This window comes from Salminus brasiliensis, chromosome 17 (assembly GCF_030463535.1).
Source record: "Salminus brasiliensis chromosome 17, fSalBra1.hap2, whole genome shotgun sequence".
Taxonomy (NCBI): Eukaryota; Metazoa; Chordata; class Actinopteri; order Characiformes; family Bryconidae; genus Salminus; species Salminus brasiliensis.
This window is the reverse complement of record NC_132894.1, coordinates 1,146,043-1,168,664: the sequence shown is the minus strand read 5'-3', so window position 1 is coordinate 1,168,664 and position 22,622 is coordinate 1,146,043. Positions and strand designations below refer to the sequence as shown.

Sequence of the window (22,622 nt, the reverse complement as noted above, 5' to 3'; positions counted from 1 at the left end):
CTTCCTTGGAGCACTTTTGGTAGGTACTGACCACTGCATACCGGGAACGCTCACAAGATCTGCCTGATGTTTTGGAGATGTTCTGGCCCAGTCATTGTCTAGAACATCACAGTTTGGTTCTTGTCAAAACGCTTGTCCATTTTTCCTTCTTCAACTCCTTCATCACCTTCAAGAACTGACTGTTCACTCGCTGACTAATATGAGGCAGACCCAGATCATCAGTGGTGTTCACTTCACTGGCCAGTGGTTTTAATGTTATGGCTGATCAGTGCTTAGTCACACTGTGAGGTTGGTTAGCTCTGTAGGGCACATAGCTGAGGTGCTTTAAAGTCTCTCGGAGAATCACCAGAGCCTTTTCCCCCTTAGCCTTGGCTCTCTATCTTCTATACGACGTGCTCTGCTGCTTTTGTCTTTACGTTCCTCCGAGAGCTTTTTACTTTTTTGGTCTTTTCTTCGCCGTTCAGTGGAAGTGCTGGTAGCCTGAGGCAGGACAATTAAAAGTTTCCTCAGACTGTCTCAGTCAATGAGTCGCATGATAAGAATCTGTGAGATCTGTCTAGGAGCACCTCTCTCTCACTCTCTCTCCTCTTATCTCCATCATTTATCCCTCTCTTTATCTGCAGTGTGTTCCTCTGTTCTCTGTTTGAGGCTCGTTTGTTGTGTAGCTGCCTCTCCACCTTCACTTAACATCTTGTTTATGTGTTTTGAGGCACCCTGGACACATTTCTGTGCTTTCTCAAAAGCCTTTGACAGAGACGATTCCCCCAACATAAAATAAACTAGGCTAGGCTGGTTTTGCAGCATGCTTGAAATTGTGAGGGGGTTTGAGCTGTTTTTGTATTTATTATTATAGTTGTTTCTTCACAGGATTTCTAAAAATAAAGAAATATGGCCTGAAAACAAAATACTATGTGGTACTAGGGTAAATTGCAATTGCAAATACAATTAATTTAATACAATTTCAGATAGTTTTAACCAGATGAATCCAGCCTACATGCAACAGAAATATTTGCATCAAAAAAATAAATCTGATTAATGAAATGAGGCAAATCTTTAATTAACAGTTTTATATATTACATATTATAGTATATTGTTCGTATGATATCTAGGGTGTTTTTGATTCATCTGTGCAGCGGTGGCTTAGCGATTAGAGCTCTAGGCTATTGATGACAGGGTTGTGGGTTCGAAATTGAGCCCTTGAGCAAGACCCTTCACCCTCTCTGCTCCCCAGGCGCTGGTGTGTGTATTGAGCCACAGATGGTTCAAATGCAGAGGACACATTTCACTCTACATCGTTACTTGCAATTGAAATACATTTATTTACATTTAATTATAATTCAAATGAATATATATGAGGATATATAGACTTCTCTTATTGTTTAGCTTGGAAGGGTTAGTAGTAACAGTGTGGTTAATTAACACTACTGTGCGGAGGCCTGGATAGTGCTCACCATTTTATTTACATGATTTTAAAGGAACTTTAGGGTTTAATAAAGTAATAAATAGGTGAATTAATCAACACAGCTCAGTAATCAGTTACAAATAGTTACCTTTTTGTTTTGTTAACAGTCTTCAGGGTGACGTTGCAATGGGAATGTGAGAAAATTACCGTTTTGTATTTGAGTCTAGTTCACTAAATTAAAGTTAATTTTTTAACCTCTCTCAGTTTTTACATTACACACTCTCATGTTTTTAACATTATTTTTTTATGATTGGTGCAGTTTGTCTGGACTTTGTCAAACCTTAGAAAAGTGAAATAAATCAGTTATTATTTATTATTTATTTTCACTCAGAAGTACAATAAGGATGACCCTCATTTCCAGTGTAGCATTTTAAATAGACGGGTTAAAAGGCAAGGCACATTTAGTTCTACTTCTGTACACTGTGGTCATTCAAAGTGCTTCACAAATGACAAAACACAAGGATCATTCAAATGAACATTTAAAGAGAGAAGCGTAGGAGAAGTGAAATATAACAGGAAGTTAAAAAAAACAACTGGGATTGGTCCCTTCGTCAGTGGTTTGCTGAATTAAGCCCACCATACCTCCAGAAGGCTCAACAGTGAAGTTGTCCATTAAAGGCATCCCAGACCCACTCCCAGAGGATAGAAACAAAATATTAAAACATGATTCAAACGTCATTAAAATGCACTGTAAGAAAGTAGGAAAAATAAATAAATATAAAATAAACAACGTTAAACTTTAAACATATTTAATCAACTAAAATCATGAACAAATTAATAAATTCAGTGTAAGTGAAAATGAAGAGTGTAAACGAACACATTAAGGATTAATTAATAAGATAAACAAAGGGAAATAAATAAAACCAGAGTTACTGGTAAAATACTGGTAAAACTGGTTAATTTCACAGTCCGTATCGCCAAAATGTCTTCAAGTATCATGATACTACATTCAGCACTGTACTCTTCTCCAGAGCGTCTTACAGAAGAGCTTCACTGGTCACTCCGAAAATATCCAGGAAAGAATCCAAAGGTACCTCAAGTGTAGATACTGCCAGAACCAACATCAGTGTGGATATGTGGATACACAGCGCTCAGCGAATACAACGCTTCGCCTGAATGACGGTGGACATGAGTACGAGCACAGGCCTTCACTGTGTGCAGAACTAGTGAAAGAGAGGGTCTTCAGCCAGCGTTTGAGGACAGTGAGTGACTCTGGGATGTTTCACCACTTTGGTCGGATAGAAAAAACGTCTGGAGGCTTGTCTTTTGTCCATCCTGAAGGATAGTGGGTCAAGCTGAGCTGTACTTGAAGTTCGAACGGGCTCTTGTCCAGATCAGAGTTCGACCATTGCCATCCAGCACGGAGGGGCTGGTCCGCTTTGGTCTTTGTAGGCCAGCGTCAGGGTTTAAATCGGCTACAGGAAGCCAGTGAGGAGAACGCAGCCGAGGAGTTACGCAGCTGAAGCTTGATGGCAAGTCGCGCCTCCATGTTCTGGATCAGAACCCGATGGTCCGCTTAGGAACACCAGCCGAGAGGAGTTGCAGTAGTCGGGTCTTGAAATGATGAGAGACTGAACGAGCACCTGGGTGACCTCTCTACGGAGGAAAGGTCAAATCCTCTGGATCTGTTCCCAGTACAGTGTTGTGTCCGTCCCGTGCAGGCATACTGGGGTGCGTGCGGACTCTCCGGCCTATTACACTGGCTTATTGGCTCTCAGCCTGCCTGTGTTTTGTCACGGGTGTACACAGAGCCGACTCACTCTCTGCAGAACACACACACACACACAAACACACTCACACACACACACACACTCACACAAGCTGCAGTGCAGATGCACAGATTCCCCCCTGGTTTCTGCCCAGCCTCATAGCGCCATCTAGAGGCAGGTCTGACTGAGTGCTCCTCTGCGTTATAAATAGAGCGAGGGGGATATTTTTAGCGCTGTGTTGCCATGTGAACGGGTCGTCTGAGCGATGCTTGAGACGGGTGTTCCCATGCGGAGCTGACTTCAGCACTGCATCCCTGCTCTACTGTGATACCACCTGCCCCCCATCACCCCCCCCCAAAAAAAAACAAAACAAAACACACACACACAGCCAATCTCAACTCCTGTCGTTCACATTGTGTGTGTGTGTGTCCACCTGCCCATCATTCTGTTTACTGTGTGTGTGTGTGTGTGTGTGTGTGTGTGTGTGTGTGTGTGTGTGTGTGTGTGAGAGAGAGAGAGTTATAGAGACACAGAGAGAGAGTTAGAGAGAGATCTGCCCCCCCCCCCTCCCCAGCATCTCTCTCATTGTATTGCTGGGCTATTTCTGGCGATGCAAATTCTCTCTACATAGTAACCGTCATTTGCATACTTGGTTGAGAAATTTGTCAGGGGCTTGGAGCCAGACGTTCTACTTCCCAACTCCTCGCGTTTCAGAAAATATCTTATGTAAGGTTCTGACCTTTGCAGAGATGATTAGCTCCGGTTCTTGTTCTTCTTTGTCGCCGTGTGTTAGTGTCAGAGCAGAGAACGGCTGATAACTAAACGAGGGGAAAAAATAAAAATCTAAATGTTGACTCAGAATAATAACTCACCCCAGAACTGATAGAAGGTGTATTACAGTCCACTGTACGCATTCATGCTGTGTGAGAGCAGTGGATTGTAAAATAAAATCCTGAACTCTATATTTGTATACAGATTCACACACATGTGCAAATACTTCATTATCTTACTTAAGTAGAAATGTTGGTATCTATACTTTACTGGAGTAATTATTTGTTTTTCAGTCGACTTTTTACTTCTACTTCTTACATTTTAAAAACAGCCTCGTTCCTCCTATAAAAAAAACCCAACATAATAATATATAAAATAATTTTAAAAACTATCCAGATAAATCACTCCATCCAGAAAATGTGAATCTGATTGTGGTTGGATGAGAATAAATATAGAGGTTTATAATAATATATAAAGTAGTGCACTATAGACCCCTGTGGCGCGGCCTAAGCTTTCAGCCTTTGTTTTCCTTCCATTACTTTTACTTTTCTACTTGAAGTCGTTCTGAAACCAGTACTTTTACACTTTTACTGGAGTAAAAAGCTTCAGTTGATTCTTCAGCTTCTACAGAAGTCTTTTAAAACCTAGTATCTCCACTCACTTCTACCTGAGTGATAAATAAGAATACTTTTCACACCTTTGGCAAATGTGCACACACAGCTTGTCTAGTCCCCCTTGTTATATATTTTCATACTCTTACATTTATTGCACATTTTGTATTGTACTTATTGCCTGTACATGTGCTGAGCAATGACAACATTCAAGTTAGCTATATGTCCATCTGTTCATCTGTTTATCAATCGATTGATTGACCTATCAGTCTATATATAAAAATCACATACAGCCTGTGTGTTTTATACCAGCACCTTTAACACCTCTTTCTGCGTCTCTCTGCAGGGCTTGAGCATCATCTTCAATGTGGCGCTGGCTCTACTGAAGGTAATGCAGCACTCAGTTCTCTTAAAAGTGCAGTTTTAAGTTGCTGGAGCTTCAAGGTTTCTAAATGTACATCAGAGCAGTACAGGCACAGCGTAATATCTACCTGCAGGGACGCCTTAACCAGTGAACACAGACAGACGCTTTCACTTTATTGTGAATCTGGCAGAAGCTATATAGATAGATAGATATAGATATAGAGATAGATAGTTAGAGATAGATTGATATAGATATAGATAGATATAGTTAGATATAGATCTAGATAGTTAAATATAGATAGATCGATATAGATAGATATAGATAGTTAGATATAGATAGATAGATAGATAGATAGATAGATATATAGTGGGGGAAAAAGTATTTAGTCAGTCACCAATTGTGCAAGTTCTCCTACTTTAAAAAGATGAGAGAGGCTGTAATTGACATCATAGGTAGACTCAACTATGAGAGACAAAATGAGAAAAACAATCAGAAAATCACATTGTCTGATTTTTAAAGAATTTATTTGCAAATAATGGTGGAAAATAAGTATTTGGTCAATAACAAAAGTTCATCTCAATACTTTGTTATATATCCTTTGTTGGCAATGACAGAGGTCAAACGTTTTCTGTAAGTCTTCACAGGGTTGGCACACAACGTTGCTGGTATGTTGGCCCATTCCTCCATGCAGATCTCCTCTAGAGCAGTGATGTTTAGGGGCAACACAGACTTTCAACTCCCTCCAAAGGTTTTCTATGGGGTTGAGATCTGGAGACTGGCTAGGCCACTCCAGGACCTCGAAATGCTTCTTACGAAGCCACTCCTTTGTTGCCCTGGCAGTGTGCTTGGGATCATTGTCATGCTGAAAGACCCAGCCACGTTTCATCTTCAATGCCCTTGCTGATGGAGGGAGGTTTGCACTCAAAATCTCACAATACATGGCCCCATTCATTCTTTCATGTACACGGACCAGTCGTCCTAGTCCCTTTGCAGAGAAACAGCCCCAAAGCATGATGTTGCCACCCCCATGCTTCACAGTTGGTATGGTGTTCTTTGGATGCAACTCAGCATTCACTCTCCTCCAAACACAGCGAGTTGTGTTTGTACCAAACATTTCTACTTTGGTTTCATCTGACCATCAGACATTCTCCCAAAACTTCCAGAACATCCAAATGCTCTCTAGCAAACTTCAGACGCGCCGGATATGTACTGGCTTAAGCAGGGGAACACGTCTGGCACTGCAGGATCTGAGTCCCTGGCGGCGTAGTGTGTTACTTTGTAACGGTCCCAGCTTTCTGCAGGTCATTCACTAGGTCCCCCCGTGTGGTTCTGGGATTTCTGCTCACCGTTCTTGTGATCATTTTGACCTCACGGGCTGAGATCTTGCGTGGAGCCCCTGATGGAGGGAGATTAGCAGTGGTCTTGTAGGTCATTTTCTGATTATTGCTCCACAGTAGATTTCTTCACACCAAGCTGCTGCCTATAGCAGATTCAGTCTTCCCAGCCTGGTGCAGGTCTACAGTTCTGTTTCTGGTGTCCTTCCACAGCTCTTTGGTCTTCACCATAGTGGAGTTTGGAGTGGGACTGTTTGAGGTTGTGGGCAGGTGTCTTTTATACTGTTAACCAGTTCAAACAGGTGCCATTAATACAGGTAATGAGTGGAGGACAGAGAAGCCTCTTAAAGAAGTTACAGGTCTGTGACAGTGAAATCTTGCTTGTTTGTAGGCGACCAAATACTTATTTTCCACCATTATTTGCACATAAATTCTACATTCTTCAAATCAAACAATGTGATTTTCTGAATTTTTTTTCTCATTTTGTCTCTCATAGTTGAGTCTACCTATGATGTCAATTACAGCCTCTCTCATTTTTTTAAGTGGGAGAACTTGCACAATTGGTGACTGACTACTTTTTTGCCCACTGTAGATAGTTAGATATAGATAGATAGATATAGATATATAGATAGATAGATATAGATAGATAGATAGATAGATAGATAGATATAGATATAGATATAGATAGATAGATAGATAGATAGACAGATATATATATAGATGTAGACAGATATAGATATAGACAGATATATATAGATGTAGACAGATATAGATATAGACAGATATAGATATAGACAGATATATATAGATGTAGACAGATATAGATATAGACAGATATATATAGATGTAGACAGATATAGATATAGACAGATATATATAGATGTAGACAGATATAGATAGATAGACAGACAGACAGACAGATAACTATGTCAAATTTAACATTTCAGGCTACAGACCTGCACAGGCTATTATTTAGTGGTCATTTTTACACAAATTCAAATTAAAATCAAGGTTTATTTGTCACATGCACTTCCACATGTCTAGCAAAGAAATGCTTTAATAAATACAGTCACATGAAACAACAAAAGCAATAAACGTAATGTGTGTGTGTGTGTGTGTATATATATATATATATATATATATATATATAGATAGATGTGTATGTATATATATATATATATATATATATATATATATATATAGATATATAGATATATAGATATATTAAGATAAAATAATATATGTACAGATGTACAATATTTATATACACATGAATAAGTAAAGAATCTAAGATATGAGCGCGGTTGATTGTGTAAAGTTTGTAAATCAGAAGTAGGTGTGTTGGGGTAGATGTACTGAACTGAATTAGGACATTATTCAGGACCCTCTTTTATTGCACTGTAAATACCAACGTATCTGAATACTCCTTTTAATGAGTGAGTCCTGCCTCTTTTAAGGTGCACCCTTTGGTGACACAGGCATTTAGTTTAATCTTATTTAATCATCATAGGAAAGCACTGCCAATATAGCAGGAAGCTCTGGAGCAGCCACACATGAGTCTACAGTCACCATGCCCAATGCCCAGCGGTAGATAGAGCACTGGGCTGGTGAGCAGTGGCACAGTCTTTATTGAAGAGTAATTTAAGAGCAATTATATATCTGTTAATGGCGCCTTGAGGACACCAGATGGCGACCTGTGGTTAAAAACAAAGGATTGGAGCTGGATTGGGATTAAACTAGCCGATACCCGATCCGTTAAAATGTGCCTGGATCTGCACTGAATCGGATCAGGACATCCATATCCATAACTAATCATCAATTATCAGTGCCTGACCTCACTAATGGTTGAATGCCATTATATCCTCACAGCAGTGTTCCAAAATCTAGTATAAAGCCTTTGCAGAAGAGTAGAGGCTGTTTCTGCAGCATAGGGAAAACAGACTTCCTATTGTTTACCATTGATTTCAGAAGTTACCCTAAAAGAAGAGGTGTCTGCAAACTTTTGGCCTTTTTGGAGGTGGGACTCCAAATACTCACCAAAAGCAAGGCAGTATCATTTTCTCAAGACTGTAATCAGTGTGTTGTGCTGTTTTTGAGGTCCTCAGGCCACCTGTCTGTGGCCTGGGTTGGTGGGATGCGTTTCCCCCCGTCTAAGAGCTGCGTCTGTATTTTCCACTATACAGAAATGCTCTAAACGGTCTGGCTGAAGAAGGGAGCCCGGGTCAGGTGATCAAAAAGTCATTATTTTTGACAAAAGATGTATTTCTTGGAAAAGGGTAGAAAGAAATCCGCTTGGTCTCTCGGTTGCTGAGCGACAGGAGCGCTTTGGTGAGGAACTGGGGCTTTTTGTCAAAGTGACCTCGGCTGAGCTATGCAGTGGCTGGCTGCTTCCTGAGCAGTGACTGGAGCTCAGGGGAGCTGCGGTGGATGGCTTAGTTTGAAAAATATGAAATATTTCATATATGGAATTCAGTCAATAATGACTTTCCTGTATGTACTGAACTGTGCAGAGGTTTAGACCCTAATCCCCTTATTCTACCCCCATCCCTCAGCAGTGAGAGAGTTCTACTGTAGAAGCTCCAGATCTCATCAGAACAGATAAAGCAGCTGAACATAAATCCAGTAAAAAGGAGAAACAAGAGCTTCTCATTCTGAAGAAAGAAAGTAGTGAGATCTTGTCTGTGAGCTAGTCTGAAGAACAGAGCTCGGTTCCTCCAGGGTTCTCCTGGACGCCCCCCAGTCCAGCCAGCACAGCATGGAGGATGTGTTCAACTCCATCAGCAGCAGCAGCAGCAGCAGCAGCAGCTCACCTGATTTACCATCATTAAGCCCTGATTTACCACCAAACCAGGTGTTGATCTGAGGAGAACTCTAAATAATACTAGACTCCATGAGGAGAACTTTGGAGATGTTCTAATGATGAACACAGTGATGGAGAACCTCCACCACTTTCTGTAGGAGTGTTATTATTAGTGTTTATTCTGATATCAGAGTTTTACTGAGCAGATCAGCAGCTCTACGCTCTGATTTTTGCAGGTGCCCAAACTTTTGCACAGTACTGTATAGTGGAATGAAGTGTCAGTGTGTGTGGCAGCACTGATCTCTGTTTATACAGTAGTAGGGTAGAATACAGTAGAGTAGATAGGCCTTTTAAAGCTAGTGTCACGCAGAGCAGGGGACATATTGCAGTGCTGACATTAAAATATTAAACCTGTGTCTCCCTCTGCTGTTCAGAAAGGATATTACACATTGATGTGGCATAAATAACTGTTTAATTAGAGTATACAACTAATACATTATATAGACAAAAGTATTGGGACACCTGCTCATTCATTGTTTCTTCTGAAATCAAGAGTATATCCTGCTTCTGTTGGAGTAACTGTAAACTCTACTGTCCAGAGAAGAAGACTTTCTACTAGATTTTGGAGGAGAATTGCTGTGAGGATTTGATTGCATTGAGCGACAAGAGTGTTAGTGAGGTCAGGATGTTGGATGGATGATCACCACCCCACCTAATCATCCCCAACTTATCCCATCAAAAGTACTGGATGGAGCTCCACCACCATCATTCCAGAGAACACTGCTCCTCCACTGCTCCACAGCTCCTCAATGCTGGGGGGCTTTATACCCCTCTACTAGCCCACGCCTGGCATTATTAGGCAGCATGGAGCCGATAGAGTCATGATGTTGATCTGCTCCAGAGAGTCCTATTCTATTGGTGGTATTTCTCTACAGGGACTAGACAAGCTGTGTGTGTGTGTGTGTGTGTGTGTGTGTGTGTGTGTGTGTGTGTGTGTGTGTGCATTTGCCCATCTATGTTAGCAATGGGTGCAAAATGTGAAAGTAGCTGAATGCATTCATTAGAAGGGGTGTCCACAAACATTCAGACATATGGCTTCACTGATTCTACTGTATATATTTCCAGTATTCTGCCACACACAGGCTGCAGGTTAGAGATCTGACTGATATCTCAGTGCGAGTTGTGGGTTGATTTTCCTGCAGTTATTGATCCTCAGTAAATGCTACTGCAAAGCTTTCGAAGCTGCTATATGCAGTTGTGGGTCATTACCCCAGTAAAGCCATTACAGCTGAAGCCATTACAAGTGAAGCTTCACTAATGACATTACATTAGGACTATCATCAGCTTGCAGGCAGTAGCATTTCATCAGTGTTTTATTTAGCGTATGCAGCTGCACACATTCGCAGTTCTGTAGAAGTCTCATTGCGGTTTAGTGAAGTACTTCTATAAGGCTGTGGGAGGGGAGGAGGTACGTGGGTTAAATACATGCTGAGCCATATTTCTGATCAGCACAAGTTAAGTAATAAAGTATTTACATCAGTGCAAATTAGACTGCAATTACTTCCAAATGGGGCACAAACGAGGGCCTTGTGTGATTTAGAATTGACTGGGTTGTTTGGCTTTAATTGAAAGTAGACAGCAGCTGCTTTACCAGGGGTGCTCCAGCATGACCGAGCATGAAGCTCAAGCACTTCCATTTGCTCTGGTCCACCTTCATAGTGTCGCAGTTCATGCTTAACCACTGCAGGTATATAAACACACTGACAGTAGCATTAAACCTTCCATTGTAACAGTGATCTCCGTCTCTTCTCAGTGTCAGTGTGATATTCGGTGTCTCCATAAAGACACACCCTCGTGTTACTTGACTGAAACACACAGGAGATGAATGCTCATCACTCCACTTTCCTAAAGAACACAAGGAAACAATGGATTCATCTTATTTACCTTTGAGAAATGGATTCCCCTATTATTCCTCCCTAATTGCTACACTTGCGAGGGGGAGAGCTTGCCTTCTGCTTTTCAATAAAACAGCCGTTTAGAATCAGGCTGTGAAGAGACACACTGGTGAACGGTGGTCATAATGATTTGGTCTGCAAATGGCAAAAAAAAAAAATCCCCAGCCATAACTTTAAACACCTGCCTAATGTTGTGTAGATCCCCCTCGTGCTGCCAAAACAGCCCTGACCCATCAAGGCATGGACTCCATATGACCGCTGAAGGTGGCCTGTGATACCAAGATGTTAGCAGTAGATCCTTTGAGTTCTGTAAGCTGTGAGGTGGGAGCATCAATGAGCCTTGAAGGGCACTTTTGGTAGGTACTGGCCACTGCATACCAGGAGAGAACACCCCACAAGACCTTGCTGATGTTCTGGAGATGTTCTGACCCAGTCATTGTCTGGAACATCACAGTTCGGTTCTTGTCAAAGTGCAAATATGAAATGCAGGTATTTTGGAGGTTTGGAGTCCCCTAAACACTCTCTGCTCTTCTGGAGCTTAATTAACACATCAGGACAGATCAGCTCATCAGACACCTTCAAATGTAATCACGTGTCCAGCACTCAGCGCTCAGTGCTCTATCTTTTTTGTTAATTAATTTTAGGTTGTTTTCACACTTGTCCCGAACACACAAGTCCGCACCCAGGACCGAATCTGGGTTTGTTTTGGGGGAGAGGTTCATCATTGCTAGTTTGCTTTCACACAGAAGAATTCCATTCCAACAGTGGATCGATTGCACAGTTTCGAACCTCACTTTTCTGGCGTGTTTTAGCAGATTAGCGTCATCCGTTTACTGCTTTTCCTTATTTTCCTTGGCTGCAAACACTCACAGCGTTTTCTGGAATCATGGCTTTTCACTGTGCAGGAACACCTGCAAACCAGGTGATCAGCTGAAGCGGGAGCGAATCCCAGATCACAGATTTCAGAAGTTCAGGAGTTCACACTTGACCTAATGTACTGAACTCGTGGAGCAGGCAGTCCTGCTCTGTGGGGAAAACGCCCTTAATGATCTTAATTATGCTGCAGATTTTGATTCAGCTGGAGTTTGTTATCCTAACCTGAAACCCTGAGTATTTAATGTGGCATATCTTCTGACTGTAAGTTAAATAAACCCTCTATATGTTCTTTGAGATGTACTTCAGAAAATGAGAGAAATAATACCTGATAGGCCATCAACAACCCAGTCCCCAGTGCCACCGCCAATGCCATTTGTTATTGGTGATACCAGTATATCATATTGATATCAGATTATGCCCCAATCAGAAGAACTGAGTGGGATTGTAATGTAATGAGGAAGTAGTGATGCTTTGTCTCTCTGGAGGACCTGTTTAGCCTGCTCATTGTGCAGCACAGTGCTAGTTTGGGTTTTAAAAGGCAAATAAGTTGATTTAAAAAACGGTTAAATTGTCATATTTCTACAGCACACAGATTATGATTGCTTGGCTTTGTTGATATTGCTGTCTGCAGGCCCAAACAGCTGCATGGGTCGACCCCCCCAGCCCCCCAATGCCCCCCCCTGGTTATTTGTATTTGTCGATGTTAAAAAGGCAAATGTAGAATCTGAGCTAGACACATTGAGGGCAGGGATGATGGACTGAGCCTACCAGTGAGGATGGGCGAGAGAGAGAGAAGGGAGGGGAGATCTAGGGGGCTTGCACTGCCTCATTCTCATTGGCTAGGCATTACGGCATTCTCCCTGGAGGCCCCCCGCCCCCCCCTTCTGCTTGCTCACTCTCTCTCGCTCTCATCCTCCCTCCCATCCTCCCTCCCTCCCTCTCGCTTGCTCGCTCACTCACACGCTCTGTTTCTCCACATGCCCTCTCCTGCCTGTGCCCATTTTTTGCTATACGGCATCCGTTAGCATTTAGCATTAGCAACCACACATTTCTCAGCCATGTCCACTGTCCAGTCGTCGACCCAGCCTGCTCGCGGAGTCATCCTGATGCCCCTCCTCTCCTCGCCTCTTCCTCCTCCTCTTCCTCCTCCCTGTTCTCCACCAGCCCGCTGCCTCTTCTAGCATCGACAGTGTTTCCACTGTTTCCGTTTGTGCTTTCTCGTCTCTCTCTCTCTCTCTCTCACTCTCGCTCTCTCGCTCTCGCATTCTCTACTCGTCAGCTCTCTCCACCCTCTTCTCGGCTGCAAAATGGAGCAGGGTGGGCGTCGCTGCTCAGCGTGACCCAGGCCTCGACTCCACCGGCTCGGAAGTGAGGCAGCAGGGACCTCCGACCACTCTGGACCAGGCCCGGACTCCTCCCTGGCATCCCACTCTCAGTGCATTTTGGGTGGACCTTTTTTGATCAGATGCTCCTGGGCTGGTTCCACAGGAATCTGCAGGGTTTCTCCAGTTCCTGCTGGATGCTGTAGGGGCAGAGTCTGGCTGATGGATGCTGAAGGGGGTCCTACGCACGTGGACGTGGGATTAGGAGTGTAGAGAGCCTGCTGTCTGTTTCTCTTTCCTCTCCCGCCCGGCGTGACTCACTGCCTGATGAGCTGTGAAAGCAGGACAAGGTCTTCGCCCAGCCGTGGCGTCTCTGACAGGCTTCTGAACTTCATCCATTAGCGCTATCCCTCTCTGAGCTTCTCCCATCCTTTCATGTTGACCAGCCCTTTTTTTGCTGGATGTCAGGGTCGAATTCTGCGCTTTCAGCGAAGTGAAGATGTAGGGTCCACTTAGTCGTGGCCACACCTGCCATGGACTTGCTTAATGGTTGTTGATGTTTTCCTCATCCGGGCTGCTCCCTAACTCTCGTTAAATCCCCGACACACCGGCTCATGGATTGATTTAGAGGTGTCTGGTTCTGAAGAGGAGGAGAAGAGCATGGAAGACGTGTTGCCACTCAGCTGTCCCTCTGTCTGTTGCCAGGCAACAGATTGCTGATTTGAACGTTGGGAAAGAAGGTGGTCTTCGTTGAACGTGATAGGAAGGAGCTTCTGAAGCTGAAGCTTAATTTCGGCGATATGCTAAACAGGACTTTTAGAGAAGGTGTAAGCTTGGCCAGTGATGTAGGTGCTGTCATGTGGAATGAAGACTGACAGTAGGCGTGGCTTCAGCAGCAATGGAGCTTTCCATTGGTACCGCTTGGTGCTAGCAGATCCCTGATTTTCAGAACTGATATTCAGTGCCAGATTAGACCCATCAGTCCTCGTCTCAGCATGGCTATGTGACCCATCTTGTCGTTACACTTCGCTGGGCTTGTGAACATTGAAACCATTTTTGAGAAATTGAGTACCACCTCTAGACTTCATCGTGGCTGACCTCAAGCCAGCCCCAGAGCCTCCCTGGGAGGATGACTCTGGAGACTCTGGGGATACTCAGGAGAGCCCTTCATTGCCCACCCCGGAGAGGGAGCTACCTTTATCCCCACCGCTCTCTCCCATCCCTCCGGCGGTGCGGGCACTGGAAGAGGGGGGATCGGCAGGAGAGGAGAGGGCTGCCCAGGGGTCGGACTACACAGAGCGGGTCATGAGCCTACTGGGCATGGGCCATCGACTCTTTGTACCCCGGCTACTGGCGGTGAGGGGGAATACTGCTGAAAGCTGTACGGTATCTGCTGCCATAGCCTGGGGGTACTTAGCTAGCTTTAGTCCTGAGGAGTTTGGTTAGGAAATGACGTGCTGCTAAACGTCCAATAACAATGGGTCTGCTGTAAGCAAATTAGGTTATTACATGGGAAAATTATTCATTTTGAAATTAAATTTCTATTGATTATATCAGCAAATAAGTAATAGACCAATTATTTGCTGATCAGTTGAGTAATAGTGAGTTTTCTAAAAGACCAGACAATACAAAACACAGAATATCCAAAGTAACAGATTGTTTGTATTAGTCCAAGTTAAGTGCCAGAGCCCAGAACCTAGATTGGACCGCCTGATTTAGAGCCAGATTTCCCAGCTCTGGTCCTGTAGTTAAGGCCTTGATTGACATGTTTTAGAGCTAAGGATGTGACTAAACTCAATGGGATTGTGGATCTCCAGCAGCAGAGTTAGTTTTTTTGTAGCTACAGAGCATTGATCCACTTTCACATGATTTCAGATACTTGTGTTTTTATTTATTTACATAATAAAAGCTCACCTTTTCTGTATAACTTTCCTGCAATGCACATTTTCTCCATAAGGTGGAGCTATAGTTCTGCTGGATCTCAGCCCATTCCTCATGGACAGTGGCCTCCAGTTCACTGATATTCTTGGGTTTTTTGCCGTTTCTTCAAATCCCAACTAAGATTTTCTGTGGGGTTCAAGTCAGGTGACGTTCCAGTACGCTGGTCGCTTTGAAATCTTCCAGGACTTCTTCTGAAACCGAGCCTTGGTAGACTTTGAGGTATGCTTGGAAATGCTGGAAGTTCCGATGATGGCCAAGCTTCAGCTTCTTCACAGAAGGCTTGATGTTTTTTCCTAGAATGTCCTGATATTTGATTGACTCCATCTTGCCCTTCACACGCTGCAGGTTTCCAGTGCCAGTGGAAGCAAAGCAGCCCAGAGCGTCATCGAGCCACCGCCATTCTTCACTGAAGGAAGGTTTTTCTTTCAGAGTTAAGCTTCATTCTTCTGCCTCCAGACATCCCACTGATCCAAAGGCCCCAAAAGATCCAGGTTTATTTAACTGCTGCACAGAGAGTCTGGGTTTCTGTTATGTGGAGTGATGAGACAACAGGAACCTGCAAGAGAGAGCAAGATGGATTCAGTCAGGTATCAGGAAATCCTGTGAGAAAGCTGAAGGTTTTTAGGTGTCACTAGACCTTTCAACAGGACAATGATCTCAAGCATAGCTCAAAGTCCACCAAGGCTTGGTTTCAGACGAAGGCCTGAAGGATTCTGGAGTGACCCAGACATAGTCATAGTCCCAGACTTGAACCTCATAGAAAAATCTCTGGTGGGATTTGAAGAAAATGGTTGCAACAGCAGACCCAAGAATATCAGTGAACTGGACGCCACTGCCCATGAGGAATGGGCCAAAATTACTCAGGACTGCTGCCAGAAGCTGGTATCTGGCTGTGCTTCACATTGCAGCTGATCATGAAGGGGTCGAATAATTTGGAGACTGCAGTCGTCATTGAAAGGGGGCATTTATGGGCTGTGTTGTGTCATTTTTGGCTTCATAGTCTTAATTCTGGAGTGAGAGTAAGCTGTAATTGAGGATATTAATGGATACTAAGTTAGCCAGAACAACACCATAACCACCATAAATGTAAATGGCCACTCAGGACATTATCCTTACAGATGTATTTGGTGTTTTTGTTGCTGTTCCCCTCAAACACTTACGAGGTTACTCCATCTCTCTGAACACAGACCTCCAAGGAGGACCTGCTCCAGGCTGACTTTGAGGGCGCTCTGAAGTTTTTCCGGGTCCAGCTCCCCAAACGCTACAGATCGGCAGAAAACGCCCGCAGACTAATGGAGCAGGCCTGCAACATCAAGGTAGGTTCCGACTTCCGATTCTCCATGAAACTGCTGCTTATCTCTGCAGACACAGAGTCACTCAAGGACACTGACCCCTTTCTAAACCTCGTTATCTGAAATTACAGAGAAACACAAAGCCCCGGGACCTTTCAGCAGCTGGTTCTCAGCAGTTTTGGGTATATTGTTGTCTTTCGCTGTGAGCGAGTCATGTGCTGTGACACTTTGTACATGTATTTAATCATTCGCCCCATGCTGTCGAGATCTCAAGTGTGGGTGTAGATTAGCACGGCTCTGAATGGCCTCCATGACTAAAATCTTTTGCAGGGATTAGTGCCGCTCGGGGCGGTGAACTGGGGGGGAATAATAAAGTGCACTAGCACTCGCTGACATTTTTTCCAAAAAATGTCCTTCAGAACTGCAGCCCTGAACTGTTTTGTAAGAGCACTGAACTAATCCGGTCTTAACACACGTGTTGTAATATTCCTCCTTGCTTGTTAATGTGCAGGTCTTTGCTGGCCTGCCTGAACTAAGCTCATTGTGAAACAGAGTCCAGCCCTGCCATTCAGTTTAGTTCTGACTTCAAAAGAAGAAAACACCTGACTTAAGGTTTACATACTCCTAAACACCTTAATTAGCTGTATGGGTGTGTCAGAGTAGAGATGGAATTAGGATGTGAGGAATGAAGGCTGTCCTGAACCTGAGTAAATAGTAAAGAGCTGCTGATCTGCTCAGTAAATCACTGATATTAGAATAAACACTAATAATAACACTCCTACAGAAAGTGGTGGTGGTTCTCAATCACTGTGTTCATCATCAGAACATCTCCAAAGTTCTCCTCATGGAGTCTAGTGTTATTTATATGCTGTATAAGTATTGGGACACTTGCTCATTCACTGTTTCTTCTAAAATCAAAGGGATTAAAAGAGTTTCTCCTGCTTCTGTTGGTCTCTACTGCCCAGAGAAGACTCTAGATTTTATTGTCTTATGTTTTTCAAAACAGGTTCCACTATTGTTAGCAGTCAGGGAACCTTTTTAGTACTGCTTAGAGTTTCCAAAAAAAGGTAAAGAATATGAGTGCATTCAGCAACAAGAGCATAAGAGAGGTCAGGATGTCAGAAACTTCTCCACCCCACCTCATCCCAAAAGTACTGGATGGAGCTCCACCACCACCATCATTCCAGAAAACACAGTTCTTCCACTGCTCCACAGCTCCTCAATGCTGGGGGGCTTTATACCCCTCTAGCCCACGCCTGGTGTAATAGGTTCATAATGTTTATCTGCTCCAGAGAGTCCTATTCTATTGGCAGTACTTCTTCTCTACAGGGACTAGACAAGCTGTGTGTGTGCATTTTCATCTGTGTCAGCAATGAGTGCAACTTAAAGTAGCAGTAGAAGGGATGTCCACAAACATTTGGACTTATTTTTTTGCTGCAGTGCATGGTCTTGTTTGCTGGAGCTGTTTGTCAGCTAAGTCTAGCAGTGCTGTCAGCAGGCATATTTTCCTGGGCGCACTTTTGTCACATTGCAAGTCAGGAACAGTCATTTTGATACAGGAGGAGATCTGCAGCACTACAGCTCGCTTCTGATGTTATACTCTGCAACATTTGCAGTGGGTGAGAGCTGGGTTCTGCTCAGAAGCCCTGGTCACCTTGAGGTGGAACATAGAGCTTTGAGGGTTGATGGAAAGTTGTCTGAAGTTGCTCTTGCACTAAACACGGATCATCTACACTGATCCTCTACACCGATCCTCTACACGGATCCTCTACACGGATCCTCTACACTGATCCTCTACACGGATCCTCTACACCGATCCTCTACACGGATCCTCTACACGGATCCTCTACACTGATCCTCTACACGGATCCTCTACTCTGATCCTCTACACCCCTCCTCTACTCTGATCCTCTACTCTGATCCTCTACACCCATCCTCTACACCCATCCTCTACACCCATCCTCTACTCTGATCTTCTACACCCATCCTCTACTCTGATCCTCTACACCCATCCTCTACTCTAATCCTCTACACCCATCCTCTACTCTGATCCTCTACACCGATCCTCTACACTGATCCTCTACACGGATCCTCTACACTGATCCTCTACACGGATCCTCTACACTGATCCTCTACACGGATCCTCTACTCTGATCCTCTACACCCATCCTCTACTCTGATCCTCTACACCCATCCTCTACACCCATCCTCTACACCCCTCCTCTACTCTGATCCTCTACTCTGATCCTCTACACCCATCCTCTACACCCCTCCTCTACTCTGATCCTCTACTCTGATCCTCTACTCTGATCCTCTACACCCATCCTCTACTCTGATCCTCTACACCCATCCTCTACACCCCTCCTCTACTCTGATCCTCTACTCTGATCCTCTACTCTGATCCTCTACACCCATCCTCTACACCCATCCTCTACTCTGATCCTCTACACCCATCCTCTACTCTGATCCTCTACACCCATCCTCTACTCTAATCCTCTACACCCATCCTCTACTCTGATCCTCTACTCTGATCCTCTACTCTGATCCTCTACTCTGATCCTCTACTCTGATCCTCTACACCCATCCTCTACTCTGATCCTCTACTCTGATCCTCTACTCTGATCCTCTACACTGATCCTGGTTGGTAATTACAGTTCTCTGTTGCTGTTATGGGTTGTTGTGCTGCGTCCGATCAGATTGCATCTGGTTGCAGCTGGTTCTGACCGTTTTCAGCTGATATGCCTTTTTTTAATAAAAGCTTTATTTGGCACCTTTCATATGAAGACCTACAGTTTAGACTGCTTCACCGACTAATCCAGATGTAAAAAGGTAAAGGTAAAAAGCATATAAATAGAAATCATTTTGACAAAAACCACAAGAACTGTAATGTTCTAGACAATGACTGGGTCAGAACATCTCCAAAACACCAGGCATCAGGTCTTGTGGGATGCTCCCGGTTTGCAGTGGTCAGTACCTACCAAAAGTAGGTCTTCTTAAAGGATCTGCTACTACCGCCAGTCTTGGCGTCAGATACCACAGGACACCTCCAGAGGTCTTGTGGAGTCCATGCCTCGAGGGGTCAGAGCTGCTTTGTTGGCACGAGAGGGATCTGCGCAAATTTAGTGTTATGGCTGATCGGTGTTTGTGTAGATATCTTCTAAGAGAGATGAAGCATGAAGCTTACCTAGTGTGACTCTAGTGTGTGGCACTGTGCTGTCCTGTGTAGCAGATGAAATAGTGGTGTGTGTGTGTGTGTGTGTGTGAGTGCTGTTGTGTTCTGTGGGTCTTCAGTTATTGGACTACATTTACATTTATGGCATTTAGCAGACGCTCGTATCCAGAGCGACTTACCAAGTCCTCTCAGAAGAGGAGGGTCTTCAGTCTGGGTTTGAGGACAGTGAGTGTTGGACTCTGCTGTTCGGACACCCAGGGGAAGTTCGTTCCACCACTTCAGTGCAGGACAGAGAAAAATCTGGACGCTCGTCTTCCGTGGATCTTAAAGGATGGCGGGTCGAGTCATCCCTTCCCTCACTAGTAGTGGTGTAGAAGTCATTGATTAGATTGATTCTAAATAGAAAAGTTCATCTATCAGCACGTCATTTCTATAAGCACTAAGCATTTCTATAAGTAACGCTTTGTAATAATCATGATGCACAGCCATTCTGACAGACTGCAGTACACGCAAACAGCCAGTAGGGGCGATGTGGCTTCTGTTTTTTTATTGTTTCTTCATAAAAGGCAGAATTGCATACGTTTTTTCATGATGGTGAAACTGTAAGAGGAAATGAGACCGACATTAGTCAGCTGTTTGAATACTCCACATCAAAAAGGGTTCTACCAGGGTTCTTTAATAAAGGCAGTGGTGATGTATAGAACCGTGACAATCCACAGAACCACTTGGATGCTTAAAAGGTTTTTTTGAGAGGAAATGCAGAAGACCATGATTAGTCAGTTGTTTGAATACTGCCTTTAAAACAGGGTTCCACAAGCTTTCTTTAGTAAAGACAAAGGTAATCTATAGAACCATGGCAACTCAAAGAACCACTTGGATGCGTAAATGGTTCTTTGCCTGGTTAAAGGGGTTCTTCAGGTTGGTGGAGAACCTTTTGTAGATGATTATATTAAACTTAAAGTAGTTCCACTATTGTTGTAGGTCAGGGAACCATTCTAGTAGTGTTTAGAACATTTAGTTGGTTTGTTGGGCTGTTGGTTCTTTACCTAAACAAAATGTTCTTCCATTGGTAGACTACAAAACATGGTTCTAGATAGTTCCACTGTTGTTATAAGGCAAATAATCCAGGTCAGCACAATATGGTACTACATTATATGTAATAATGCACTTTATACCCCACCCAGCTCCCCCCTGTCCGTCTTTCCATCTCTCTCTCTCTGTCTCTCTCTCTCTCTCTCTCTCTCTCTCTCTCTGTCCTCACTGTCAGTATCTGCAGGATTTCCTGTCCTCTGAGTTGTGCAACGCTGTTTGCATCAGTAGGGCTGTAAATGGTTGTGTGGAAATGACTTTAACAGCAGATCAGAATGAGAATGACCGTGTTTGTAAGCAACACTTTATGGACAAAAGTATTGGGACACCTAGTCATTCATTGTTTCTTCTGAAATCAAGATTATATCAAGAGTTTCTCCTGCTTTTGCTGGAGTAACTGTCTCTACTGTACAGAGAAGAAGACTTTCTACTAGATTTCGGAGGAGCACTGCTGTGAGGATCTGATGGCATTCAGCAAAAAGAGCATTAGTGAGGTCAGGATGTTGGATGATCACCACCTCATCCCATCCAAAAGTACTGGATGGAGCTCCACCACCATCATTCCAGAGAACACAGTTCTTCCACTGCTCCACAGCTCAAAGTCTTTAGGACCCTGTGCAGGTATGTAAGGTGGGGGAGATGTGCACCTGAGACAGGTGACGTGAGCAGGTGCAGAGATTCAGTCTCTCAGAGTGAGCGGAGTCCGTCAGTCAATGATCAATTAGATTTGTGCTGTTTTTTACCCCCCATTGTTCCACCGCTCGTCCTGTAGCGTTTAACTGGGCGTGCACTTGACTTCTCTCAGACACACCTGAACACACCTGTACACACACACACACACACACACTCTCACATACACACACACACACACACACACTCACTCTTTCTCTCATTATGTCATTGTTCTGTCTTTGTGCTTGAGGGGTGTGTCACACTTTCTTAACCAAATGAGAGGGAGAGGTGTGTGTGTGTGTGTGTGTGTGTGTGTGTGCTTTATCAGTGTGTTGTCCGTCAGCAGGTGAATGGTCAGACTCCCCAGGTTCTCCCCGGGTTCTCTCTGTCTCTGATACAGAACGTTTTCTGGACCAGGTTTCTGACCTTGGCACTGGATTGAATGAATTCTGCACAGTCATCCCTACAACACGGCGGTGTGTGTCAGTGTGTGTGTCAGTGTGTGTGTCAGTGTGTGTGTCAGTGTGTGTGTCAGTGTGTGTGTCAGTGTGTGTCAGTGTGTGTCAGTGTGTGTGTCAGTGTGTGTGTCAGTGTGTGTCAGTGAGTGTGTGTGTCAGTGAGTGTGAGTGTCAGTGAGTGTGAGTGTCAGTGTGTGTTAATGTGTGTGTTAATGTGTGTGTTACTGTGAGTGTCCGTGTGTGTGTGTGAGTGTGTGTGTGTGAGTGTGTGTGTGTGAGTGTGTGAGTGTGAGTGTGTCTGCAGAACGGCATAACTCCCTCGTCCATCTCTGTCATCACATTAGAGCGGCAGGTCCGCGGGTCAGTCTGGAGTGTCTGACTGAAAGTGAGAGACTGAGAAGAGGGAAGACGAGGCTGATGAAGGCTGACATGAGCTGTGGGGAGATTTGAGGAGCTGTGGGGAGATTTGAGGAGCTGTGGGGAGATCTGAGGAGATTTGAGGAGCTGTGGGGAGATTTGAGGAGCTTTAAGGAGCTGTGAGGAGATTTGAGGAGCTGTGTGGAGATTTGAGGAGCTGTGTGGAGATTTGAGGAGCTGTGGGGAGATTTGAGGAGATTTGAGGAGCTGTGAGGATATTTGAGGAGATTTGAGGAGCTGTGTGGAGATTTGAGGAGCTGAGGGGAGATTTGAGGAGCTGAGGGGAGATTTGAGGAGATTTGAGGAGCTGTGAGTGGCACTAATTTCTCTCCATGTTCTTTTAAGTGTCTCTTCTGCTTGAAGATTCGCTGCTTTGT

The 22,622-nt window shown here is 44.0% G+C and overlaps 1 protein-coding gene across 4 annotated transcripts in view; it reads left to right on the top strand.

Moving 5' to 3' along the window:
* The window catches only part of rabgap1l (RAB GTPase activating protein 1-like), a 140,947-nt gene that overhangs the window by 103,334 nt on the left and 14,991 nt on the right, over positions 1-22,622 (top strand). For all 4 annotated transcript variants that reach the window (XM_072659746.1, XM_072659747.1, XM_072659748.1 and 1 more), the window contains exons 18-19: positions 4,900-4,941; positions 16,333-16,461. In XM_072659746.1, coding sequence (XP_072515847.1) covers positions 4,900-4,941; positions 16,333-16,461 — 171 coding nt within the window. The remainder of the gene's footprint in view (positions 1-4,899; positions 4,942-16,332; positions 16,462-22,622) is intronic.